Source organism: Prunus persica, chromosome G4 (genome assembly GCF_000346465.2).
Source record: "Prunus persica cultivar Lovell chromosome G4, Prunus_persica_NCBIv2, whole genome shotgun sequence".
Classification (NCBI taxonomy): Eukaryota; Viridiplantae; Streptophyta; class Magnoliopsida; order Rosales; family Rosaceae; genus Prunus; species Prunus persica.
Window position 1 is genome coordinate 17,324,574 of NC_034012.1, and position 12,996 is coordinate 17,337,569.

General features: G+C 39.7%; 3 protein-coding genes across 3 annotated transcripts; all 3 read left to right on the forward strand.

Annotated features, from left to right (window-relative positions):
- On the forward strand, positions 6,162 to 7,050 carry LOC109948668. The gene is made up of 2 exons (XM_020562356.1): positions 6,162 to 6,730; positions 7,032 to 7,050. The coding sequence occupies exons 1-2, from the start codon at positions 6,162 to 6,164 to the stop codon at positions 7,048 to 7,050; spliced, it is 588 nt and encodes a 195-aa protein (XP_020417945.1).
- LOC109948669 lies at positions 7,745 to 8,729 on the forward strand. Its single transcript, XM_020562357.1, has 2 exons — positions 7,745 to 8,367; positions 8,453 to 8,729. Exons 1-2 carry the CDS (start codon positions 8,039 to 8,041, stop codon positions 8,727 to 8,729), a joined length of 606 nt encoding a protein of 201 aa, XP_020417946.1. The 5' UTR covers positions 7,745 to 8,038.
- On the forward strand, positions 11,585 to 12,307 carry LOC109948670. The gene has a single exon (XM_020562358.1). It carries the CDS (start codon positions 11,585 to 11,587, stop codon positions 12,305 to 12,307), a length of 723 nt encoding a protein of 240 aa, XP_020417947.1.

Sequence of the window (12,996 nt, forward strand, 5' to 3'; positions counted from 1 at the left end):
CGCCGGATAACCTACGCGACGTGGGACCTAACTTTCACAGGGTACTACGTGTAGTGTAACCAAAATCCGGGGATGTGCCTTAGATAGTGTGTATAGCACTTCAAACTGACATTCTAGACTCATTTTATACCTTAACAAGCATATATAAATATAAAATTTACTTCTAATATTGTGTAAACCTCGACAACAGTCTAGTACCCGATAATCCCGCTGGAAAGGTGAGACTACTCCAGAAGACTCACGGTCAACTAAGGGTCAAACTACTCTAACCCTGGTCAAACAGGCCTATGGAGCCCACGACCTCCAAATTCCGATCCGAAAGTTCCTATGGGTTCCATAAGGTATAGGACACTCGTCCTAAAAGTTTGGTTCAGATCGGACCGTCGAATCGCTCACGATCGCACGATCTGACGATTATTATAAAACATAAACTTTAAATTATTTCCGATTCAAAATCCGTGAATTCCTACACGATCCTAGAAATACCTAGATTAACATATATTATATTCGAGACCATCCAACGGTCCCAACTTATCGAACCCGGATAACGCGCAATGTGAGAAAATCCGTTCGATAGTCAAACGACGTCCGAATTGAGATCCGCGAAATCCTACGCACTCGTGACAACCTAAGGATTTATCGAGACACAGTGCTACTTCACTACCCTTGCCCAAAGCGATTACGCAACCCCGGAAAATCTCAAAACCACAGCTCCAAACCCCTACCTATGTACAACACCCTATTTGGAGCCACTTTTGTTCTTGGACCTACCCCAAAAATTGACCGGAAGTGGCTGGAATCGAGATCCCAAAATCAACCGAATTTCAATTCGTAAATCGAATTAGCTACGCTAAGAATCGATCCAATCCTACCCAACAGGCAGCTAGAGCATGAAAAGTAGGTGAGAAACCATACCTCACTCATCGGAATCAGTGGCCGAAGGAGGGAGATCGACGGTGGAGAAGTTCGGACGACACCCGCCACTTCTTCTCCATTTTTCGGCAAACCAAGGCGGCTGGAGGCGGGAGCCGGCTAGGGTTGGAAGAGGACGACGACCCGATCATTTTGGTACCAGCCCCGTCGTCATTGGTGGTCGGAGGAGAGCACGGCTTGCCAAAACGTGGCCGGCTGCCGTCGCGCGCGAGAGGAAGGAGAGAGAGAGAGAGAGAGAGAGAGAGAGACCACGCGGGAGAGGGAGAGGGAGAGAGAGAGAGAGAGAGAGAGAGAAATCTGATTTTTATAAAAATCCCATTTCGAAATAATTGCGATTGTGCCACTGGGTTTCTTTTGACCATATCTCTCTCGTTACAACTCCGATTCGAGCTCACTACGTGTCTACAAACTCGTCTCAGTACGACCTATCCAAAAATACTAGTCACTGCCCCAAACTCTCTCCGGGTAAGAAAATGACCAAAATACCCCTATCTCAAGGGTAAATTTGTAATTTCTCTTAAATAATTTAAATAACTTAAATAAAGGGTTCAATTTGGAGTCGGGGTGTTACATGGAACAAGAATCCATTATCTATACAAGCAAGCCAAAGCTGCACCGCCCCAGTCGTAATTACCAATGTTTGAGACTATTTTCATACTGGGAGCGTAGTGCATACTCACAGATTGGCTCTTATGATTAGGAATGAGGAGCCAATCAAGCACAATATAAATGCCCTCGCAATTTGGTCTGCTTCTTTATCATCTTTCGGATTCTTTTTCTAGTACGGGGTGGAAAAGCTTTCATACGACACTCTCCTTTCGCCCTCCAGTAGGTCTGCAATTGGTTTCCCAAACAATTTCACCAGCTTGTTCTTATTTTTGTAAATCTCCAAGTTGTACTTTAATCTCTTCCCACCAACACGCAATCTTGTGATTGCTGCAAAGTCCGTGAGGGTCATCTTCATCTCCCCAAATTCATCAAAGTGGAATGTGTGGGTAGTGTCCCACCATCTCTCAGCCCTTTTCTTTCCATGGCCCAATATTGACAAAAAGGGCAAAAAGCCAACTTGTTTAACCTTTGCTTTTACAGTGTCGTGCATTGTTGTGTTATACCATGTAGCACACGTGTCATTGTTTCCACAGCCTCTAATTTTTTTAAAAAAATTAAGCTACATAAAACACAAACGGCTTAGTAATCTCAATTTGATTGTGACCCGCTTAATTACAAATTATTCCAAAGTGAGAAATGTCAATTGTAAAATAAAATAAGAATTCCTTGAAGAAGATATGTTCCTCCAAATCCAAGTGAAGCAAGGGTGAACAAGGATTTCGGTCCCTCGGTATGAACACACGTACACCGAACATCCCAATACCCATAGGACCCAAGATTTGTTTTATTGGCTTCCGTTTTTTCGAGGTTGAGGTAGCCATTGAAGACTTACTTTTCGTAGGCTTTGCAAGTGTGGTCTTCCGCGGCCGGAAACCTTCATGAGATGCTCCAACCTCAATGGACTTGTTCTTCATCCTCATTATTGCTTGGAATATCCTTCAACCTTAATACAGTAACAATAACTTTCATAAACATGTTCATAATAGAAAATAATTTATCATTGAAACGACTGGTACAATATTTTTGTTCAGCAAGCAGAGCATACTTTGTTAATGAATGTATATTGGCATTATGCATGAATTAGTAATATTAGATCAATAAGTGCCATGATATATCAAGCAATTATTCAAGATTTATCTTCCTTTCCAGAGACAAAGCTACACCTAACCCCTGCATGCTTTGTTTCTTCGATAGCCAGTATCTAAATTACCCATCCAAATCGTAACATATTTTCATTGGAGATTATACGTGACAAAGTCTAAAACCACAGCCTACCATTTCAAACTCTGAAACAGAGAGATCCCATTCAAAGCTGTTTGCCCAATTCATAACCAGTGCAGTGATTGCATTCATTAATAACCCATCTTGTTTAAGTAATTAACAATTTCCTTGGGCAAGTTGGGCTAGACAGGCATTATTGATTTAAAATGGCAAACAATGAAACAGATTATCTCTACCTCAACATCAAACAATACAGTAACTCTTTTGACCAAAAAGAAAACAATACAGTAACATGACATAATCTTAAGATACATTCAAAAACATTTCACAAGCTTCCGTACTCATTGCAATTGTCAACTGCAGCCGCATTATTTGTCCCCAGTGGACGTGACTGACTGGTGTGCAGTTATATCTTGAAAGTTCAAATCTAACTTAGCATTTACATGCTGGTGATTCTAGTATAACTTACTAAAATTTTTCTATTAGCATATAAATGTACAAATCTCATATTTAGTATCGAGTTTTGAACCAAGAAGGCAAAATTTATTAGCCATAATAGATAGCTCTATCTATCGCCAGACACTATAGCTTCATATTCAGACATATAAGCATAAAAAACTGAATGCTGTAAGTAGAGAAACGTTGTGACAATAGAAATTTAAGGAATAGAAGGAAAGAAATGTCACGATAATAATTAAAACGCTCTAAAACTATATAATTTACTAACTCAGTTTTAAAATATTCTTTAACATATTGTATCCTGGAGCTTGATGAACGGAAAGCAATGCGATTCTAGAACAATTACATACAAGGTTACGAAGAAACTTACAATGTCAAACATATTGAATAAAAAGACCAAAAACGCATATATTGAGTAGTACACCCATGGCCCGGCACCAACGGAATTGTCAGGGTTCAATGTCTCGTTAACAAGCTCCCAGAAAGGCGAACCAAGAAGATTGCCAACAAACCACAATATCAGAAAGTTGTAATGGCAAACTTTAAAAGGGAAAAGAATAGGTGTAGAGAAATGAGCACTCTTTCGATATTAAAGACACGGACAATAAGTTTTCATCTTAAAAAATACTGAGACAAAAGCAGAAGCAGAACGAATGTGTCTGAGCACCACTAAAATCTAAACACCTATTCGTCATGTAAATCCTGATGTGCACATTTAGAAACATAAGTGAATGAATAGGATCGAAGTTCTTACCCTTGACGTGGAGTTTGAGAGCCGACGGACAAGGATTTAGAGGTGACAATGGCAGTCGACAGAGACAGCCAGAGAGAGAGAGAGAGCGCGAGAAGTGCGACTGAAGAAGGAGGAGCCAACTGAATTGAGCGACCGAGAGGACGGAAGAGAGCGAAACGGCAAGTTGAATTCAGCCAGCCAGAGACAACGACAGCACTCGAGAGTGAGAAAGGGAAGCTGTTCCAATTTCAGATTTTGAAATTTTTCTGTTACCGAAATTGGTTCGTGGGCTTTAAGAATTGAATTCAGCCAGCCAGAGACAACGACAGCACTCGAGAGTGAGAAAGGGAAGCTGTTCCAATTTCAGATTTTGAAATTTTTCTGTTACCGAAATTGGTTCGTGGGCTTTAAGAAGGCGGAATTTTCTGAAATTGGGGTGAAAAATCACGCCAAGACTATAATGAGTGGAAAGTTATGAGGGGTAAGTTATAAGGGGTTCACTTTATAGCCATCAGATTAATCCAAGGGCTGGGGAGAATTGAGATAAAGTTTCACAATTGGGTAGGTGAGGAACCCAAACCCGAATTGAATATCCAGCACATCCAAAAAGAAGAAGAAGAGGGAAACACGTCCGAAAAAGAAGAAGAAGAGGCAAGTTCGAAGTTTGAACAGAAAGAACTCATCTCTCTAAAACACAGAGGTCTGAGATACCCAATGAAGGCAACGGCTAACGACAGTTGAAGGCAACGATTCGCCACTCAGTTCTCCAGACCCCGAAAAAGTATTTATTTGGAGTAGAAGGGGCAAAGGTGTGGATTCCAAATCAGTGAAGGGGCGAAGCAGTGGAAGGGGAAGGGGAGAAGCTGTATTCGTTGGAAGTGGTAGGTTCCATTTGTGGAGCAAAGAAACAGAAAGACCCCACACAGACACCTTGCAATAACTAGCATTTGGTGAGTAATTTATGGAATTTGAGTTTAGGGTTAGAGTAATGGTTTTCCCCAATTTGTACCATAAATTTTGTTGGATTTGGCATCTCTTCGTTGTGCTTCAGTTGCATGTTAATTTTTGCTTAGGTATATGTTAAAAAAAGAATGAAAATCAAGTCAATAACAAGTGAATAACATGTCAATAATGATATGAATAAGATAATGGTGTAGAATTGGAGGAGGCCCTCAAAACCTTCCACATTTGAAGCAGTGCATAGTGCAGATTAAGAAGAGGCGCTAGAATATATATATATATATATATATTTTTTATGAAGTAAATATGATTTCCTTTGTTACTAAATTTGCCTGAGAAACATTTGAACAGATAATAATAAACTCATGAATAGAACTGCAAAGCATTTGATGAGTAATGTAAGGAATTTGAGTTTAGGGTTAGAGTAATGGTTTTCCCCAATTTGTACCATCAATGTTGTTGGATTTGGCATCTCTTATTTGTGCTTCAATTGCATGTTAATTTTTGCTTGGGTATATGTTAAAAAATGAATGAAAATAAAGTCAATCACATGTCAATAACATCTCAATAACATGTGAATAACATGTTAGTAATGATATGAATAAGATAATGGTGTTAAATTAGAGGAGGCGCTCAAAACCTTCCACATTTGAAGCAGTGCAGAGTGAAGAGTACCTCTCTGGCACTAGAATTTATATATTTTGTGAAATAAATATTATTTCATTTGTTACTAAATTTGCCTATGAGAAATGAGAACAGATAATAATAAACTCATGAATAAAAGTGCAAAGCATTTGAAATGAAGGTTGATCTATGACGATTGTGGGTGACTGAAGAAAAAGGTAGAAAGAAAGAAGGATGTGGCAATTGCTTAGCAAGCAGATAGCAGAGTACATGCTTTGCTTTGCTTCCTTCCACTATATTTCTTATTTATTTATTTTGGGTTGTGTATGAGATGACAATAATTGTCATGTGTATGAAGTGCAGAACTTGCCTACATTGCACTCACACGAGTATGGATCCATAAATAAAACACGTGAAATTGTTTGTAATTCACATAATCATTGCATTAACAGGTATTTGCACAAAAATTGTCATATTGCTTTGATGATGTTAAAGCCTGTGATGAGTAATCCCTATGCTCATGTACTTTGTAAAAGTTGTAATGTGCCTGGTTGACTAGTTGTGATTGTGCAAATACGTGGTAGTATATATGTTCACGTTATTTCACATTGTATTTGAGGAAATGGGATCCAACGTGGAGCTGGTATGGCCAGAGGCAGAGGTATATTCGTCACGGGTGAACAACTGCTCACATGCAAATTCATCTCTAGCTGCAATTCGAGTGAAGTTGAGTGCGGAACAATTAGAACAATTCAAGACATCATGCTTTGGCCATCTTCTGAATATAGATAAGATTCAGTTTAGCGGGCAGATTGTGCATGGGGTTGTGTTGCGTAGAGTAGCGGGGCAGGGTGTGAAAGACTTGGATGGACTGAGTTTCTTATTAGGGTGTGACGTTGCTCAGTTCACTCGTCAGGATTTCTGTTTGATCACAGGGCTTCGTTTTGGGGAAGTGCCTGAAGTTTCCAGTGGAGAGAGTGATGAAATCAGACTTCAGAAAAGATATTTTATAGACGAAGGAATTACATGCAATGCTTTAGAAGAAGCATTTGTGAGGTGCACAGAGGAAGATGACATCTACAAGCTAGCTCTTGTTTACTTTGCTGAGTTAGTGGTTTTGGGAAGGGACAAACATTTGAACATCAATCTAAATTACCTGACCCTTGTAGAGGACTTGGATGCGTTCAACAGGTATCCGTGGGGTTCGGTGTCCTTTGACAAAACCCAAGACAGTCTATTTTCTGCACCAACAAAGTATGTGAAAAGCTTGGAAAATGAAGAGGGAAGAGGGAAGGGGAAAAGTAAGGTAACGGGAACAAGCCGGAGAAATGAGAAGGGCAAGAAGGATAAGCATGGTGAAGCGCAAAGGAGTGGCTGGAGTTTTAAAGGTTTCACGTATGCTTTCCAGGTACATGGTAATAATGTTCATGTCAGTTATGTTTTGTTTTTCTTTAAAACATAAATAATGACTTTTGTCCTGTGAATTGTGTAGATTTGGGTATATGAATTAATTCCTAGAATGGCGGACCTGAATTACTGCAAGGTTGTTGATCCGACCGCTGTCCCGCGTATTTTGCGATGGAGAACTACTACGTCTGTTCCAGAGATTCGAAAGTTGAACAATTATTTTTTCCAGAGCAAAGAGGTTTGGTTTGCAGCCTTGGAACTATTGATAAGATTGAATGAAATTATGAAGTAGAATGATTTAATATGACTCTTGTCTGTATTCTGAAACAGTCAGTTCAGTTGCGGGCGCTATGTCCGAGTGAAGAGGAAATGAGACAGCCATATTGGAGTTGGCCACAGGATCGCCCTGCTGTTGTCTCGGCAGAGTCAATTCCTTCTTCATGTGGTGATCTTGATGAGTTGAACAAGGTGGTAAGCTTGTTGAGGTCCGAGTTGTTTCGAGTAAAGCGGGAAAAAGACGTCCTTCACTTAAAGGTCATACGGATGGAAAAACTGTTGGACCAATGTTTAGGTCCTCAGTTTGAGCAGGAAGTAAGGAGGGACCTAGCTTTACTGAAACAGAGGACGAATCGTTATGTCGTCTCACATCTATTTAAGGGATATGGGGAAATGGATGACATTCAATGGGATGAAGGGCCAAGTAACAGAAATGAGGGAGAGGAAAAGGAAGATGAAGGGATTGAAGGGGGTGAAGGGCCAAATAATAGAAATGAGGGAGCACATAAGGAAGAGGAGGGGATTGAAGGAGAGGAAAAGGAAGAGGAGGGGATTGAAGGGGGTGAAGTGCAAGGAAAACCAAGTGAGGTAGAGGAAGGGCAAAGGAAAAGAAGTGAAGGAGAGCAAGTGCAAGTAAAAAGTAGCAAAGGAGAGGAAGCCCAAAGACAGAGCAGTGAGGGAGAGGAAGTGAAAAGAAAAAGCAGTAAGGGAGAGAAACTGCAAAGGAAAAAAAGGGAGGGCAAGGAAGTGAAAACACAAACAAGTGAGGAAAAGGAAGTGCAAAGAAACCAATGTGAGAAAGAAGATAATGAAGTTATGTTGCTTGGGGGTGACATTGGCGAGAGCACGGAGGGGACACTGCTTGAGTTTACTGTCGGGGACATTGATTTGGATGAACCTACAGCTGTGCTATCTCAGTTGAACGTGTGGTTGAATGATAAAGGTAAAGCTGTGGCACAAGGGGTCCAATTACGGAAAAGGAAGAGGATCATTCCTTTGTGGAAGATCATTGAAGGCAGTGAATTGGTTCCAAAAACTGGGGCACAGACAACCGGACTGAAGATGTTAGACCCAATGAAGGCGATTCCGCATGATGATCTGGTGAATTTGCTGAAACTTTGTTGGGAATGGCGCCAGGACCCAAAGTAAGTCCCTTGCAATTATAAGATAGAAGCATGACTGTATATAATTTTGTATATACAGTGTTCTAACACTGTTTTATATTCATAGTTTGGTGATGCAATTTGGCAACGTGGAAGCTGAGATTGAATTCTTCGCTTCCCTCGTGAAAGCTGATGGTTGGCTGAAAGTAGATGTAAGTGTAATTGATTATTCATTTGTTTTAATGTACATACATTATGAGATTGACAAGAAAAACATGTTGCAGCACATTGATTTGGGGTTGTATCTCATCCGAAAGCGACAACAACAGTTGGAGACAGATTCGGTAGAAGTAGCGGACTGGACAACGACCGATGTTTTTTTTATGGTATGTCATCGGCCTTGACCAAGTGCCGTTAATAATTACACATTTTCCATACACACACTAGTGGAGGTGTTTAACCATTGATTGTTTTGTATTTCACAGAATCACATTCGTACTTGCTTTGCGGATAATAAAAGAAAAAAACAGCAGCTTGGGTGGAAAATCAGAAAAAGTTTACTAAACGTTGTAAATGGGAAAGTTCCTCTGTGTGGGTTGGATTGGCAGACCGTCTATAAGGTGTATACCCCATTTATGTTGACGAAGTACAAGCATTGGGTGGCTGTAATGATTGATCTGGTATTGTGTGAAATCAAAATGTACGATTCAAAGGTTTCACTAATTCCAGATGACATCGTAAAGGAAGAACTCGGCCCGCTATCAATTACGCTTCCAAATCTTCTCAACACCATCGACTTTTATGAAGAAGGTGTTTATGCAAACAATTGCAGCCGAGATTGGTGGTGTCCGTGGCCAATAGAGCGTGTGGATGTTCCACAACAGTCTAATGAGTAAGCACAACTTGCAATTTAATTTTATTACTTTCAATTGTCAATTACGTTAGAATGTCATTAGTTGAATTCATCGAGTTCTTGTTTTGCTTCAGAGGCGATTGTGGCATGTTTGTGTTAAAGTACATTGAGCTTTTCAGCGCTGAGCTTCCGTTAGCTACTTGCACCTCGCACAACATGCCTTTTTTTCGGTTGAAATTGGCTGCGGAGATAACAAGGGGAGATGCTTACTTCCCATGATATTGGTTGAAGATGACAAATGGTACATGAGAAGGTTTTGGGAATGTCCATTCTCAAACTAATGTAAATACACAATAGAGACGTACGGGTCCTTATCGAATTCTACCGCTAACTCCTTCATGACATTTACATGTTTGTTAACCAAACTGCATTGAATTGGAATTTTAAGACTGCATATGTGAATTGGGATTTGAAGATGGCTTTTTAAGTGTATTACATCATTGCAAAGTGATATGTCATTGTTGATGCAAGCCACCATTAATCGCAATGTGTTGCATCATAATAGGTGTCTAAACATGCGAAAGGTTTTCCGCAGCTCAGTAGCATAAAAGTAGAAAGAAAGACAATATACACAAAATGAACAACAATTCACAAACGCACCGACAAGCAATACACACACAACAGACAAACAATATACACAAAATTGGCCTGCCATATACAGAGAATAGACATGCAATATACACACAGTAGACATGCAATATACACACAATAGACATGCAATATACACACAATACTCCCTTAACACACACAATAGACATGCCCTTGCCCACAATAATGATGCAATATACTTCAGTCCCCAAGTACACCAACCATAGGGAAGTCGTATTGAATAGGACAGTTGTTCTTCCTACTAAAAGAAAGAATAAGGTCCGTTTCCCCCCTTCATTCTTACTTGAGTGATACTTGTGGCCCCAATAAACATCCAATTTTGGGGCAATGATATTCCATATACATGCAGCAAACTATCAATAAACCTTCAATAAACCTTCAATAAACATTCAATATCGTTTCTATAACATGCGAAATACATGCAGTTACCAAATATTACAAAATGGGTTTAGGGTCTCATTGGTGGTGCGTGCAACATGTCTTGTGCGGGAGAACTTTCACAATCTTTTAAACCGTGCAGTTAAATGATCATTAAAAGAACAAATAAAATGACAATTGATACAACTAATAAAACTAATACCAAGTCCTTAATGGACTTCAGCATGTTCAGCACTCTAGCATCATACGTGTCATCTTGATGTTCTGCTTCAGCGGAGGTTACATCAACCCATTCGAATCCATTGCAACTGGTGGCTCCCTAATTGCAAGCATCATATATGGAATATAATTCTGTCAGAGTTAGACATAGGTTTTTTTTTCACCCACATACATATTCTTTAAATTAAAACTTACATAGGAGGTTAGACACTTCCAAAATGGCTTCCCTCGATTTTTGTCAGATTTTGAAACCCGAAGCACCATTGTAGCTCCACAATACTGACACCTCTTTGTTTGAGCGGGAGATGAAGACGAAGACATGTTGAATCTTCTCAGTTGTACCTCTTCTCACTCAGATCTTCTCACTGAAACCTTTTCGGACTCATACCTTCTCACTCATAGTTGTCATTCATACCCCTTCACTCATAACCCTAAACTTGTCACTCAGCTCTCTCTCTTCTCTGCCCAAATCGAGTTATATTTCTTTTTTTTGGGATCATTTGGTGGGTTGGTCACGATGTCGACACCTGTACCGTCAGCATTGTGACATCTTTTAGCCCGAAAAGCAATATAAACTACTTCACTACCAAATATATTTTCTGAATAATGAGGGGACACTGCTTCAATTTTATTAATTTATTTATATTTCATTAAGGCAACTAGTTGGATAAGAATCCGTCATTATTGGTTCCATTTTAATAACATTACTAGGGGTAGTTGGGTGTGGGAAAATGAAAAAGTATATGATGGGACCTTCTGTCACTAGTCAGTAATCCATCACATTTGTATCAATGAATTTGATAGTGGGATAAACCCAAAAATGGCTATGCAAATAGCCATTTAATTAACTTTTTGACTGTCTGACTCTGTATGCACCATTATGACGTTTTCCCTTCTTTTGTCTTAAGTTTTAATTCACTTGGATTCAGTTTCTTTCAAAAGGGTCAACTTGGAAAAACCCCAACTGGAAACACCTTTTCAAAACACTATAAACAGAGGCTAAAACAAAACGTGTACCCCAAATATTATCATTTATCCCCTCTGCCACTCCTCAAATCGTTCCATTCCAAAAACTTTTCAATGAATTCGAAACACTTCACTACAGTCGGAGGAAAGAGAAGGAAGCATCTCCATTTCGATATGCCCGAAGCCTTCATCCCGGAGTCCGCTTGGTTTCAAGTGATGTTATACGTGGCAACCGAATCATCGGAAGATCTCTTCCGTATGGCATCTGTGTGCCGATTGTTCCAAACTTTGGCAAACAGTCCACAAGTGTGGAACACCATTTCAATGGCAAAGTGCCCAGACCATCCTATCTGGTACCGTGCCAGACCTGCGGTCCAGCATTTCTTGCAACAATGCAGGGCTTGCGATAACCCTGAGTCCATATTTAGAGAAGCATTCGAAGGTTTTTTCAGGCACGGTAAGGTGGAAGCGTTGTATGGGATGCGCATTGCAGCCACGGCAGGCCATATGGAAGCGGCATATGTAGTTGGACTACTTGGTATGTCCGGAATTGGTCAGTCAAAAGAGGATGCATTACAATTCTTGTGTTCTTTGAATCAACGTAACAACATTGATATGAAAGGAACCAGGGATGCTTTGACAGGAAGATTTCGCGGAGCATTTGTTGCAAGACATATCGTAGATATGTTTGACTATGGGAAGATTAAGTTCAATCGGCGCAGCGCTTGTAACAACAATGAATGGTATTTTGTTATTCCAGGCTGGCCTAGTGAAGACAAGATAAATCCTGCGTTGTGGACTTGTTGCAATCGATGCAAATGGCACCGTGAGAGTATTTTTTGGTGCAAAATCCTGCGTGAGTATGTTGTGCGAGGGAATCACGTATTTTTGCATTAGTTTTAGTACGAATTTACGGTTTTGATGCATTGTGGACTTGCTTCTCTTCACTTCTAGGTTGGCTGGCTACGTTATACCTAGCTCAGTTTAAATGTTGTTCAAATGTTGGTATTTTGTCATAAACCGTTTTATATATAAATGTATAATATTTATTATATAGCGGAATTATTACTTACATCATAGACGGCTAGGAATGACATTTTACTGACACAGATATTTTGCTCACCGACCCCAATCTTCATATTTGGTAAACGAAAAGTCATGCATGGAGTAAATAGGTGTCTTTTCACCAGTGCTTGGGAATGACATTTTCCCACTTAGCATATCCGAAAGGATTTGGTTACACGTTTCTTAACCTAGGGGGTTGAACAGTGAATGACGTAGAATATTTTTTTTGTGTGGAAGGAGTACAATGGATGACTTGTATATTTCCATATTATGTTTCAAAACATCCCTTCAACCTAAAAAATAAAAAAATTAACAAATTGAAGAACAGAGAAACCGATGAGCACTACAAATGGCCTATTCGCACGGAAAATAAAATTGTTTTCAACAAGTTGGACTAAATATAATTAACAAATGGACAGCCTAAAAAGTAATATCATAATAATTATAATAATTGTGGATAAATAATAATAAAATACTAATGTAGCATAACCATGAAACAGGGAATGCAGTAGGAAGATGAA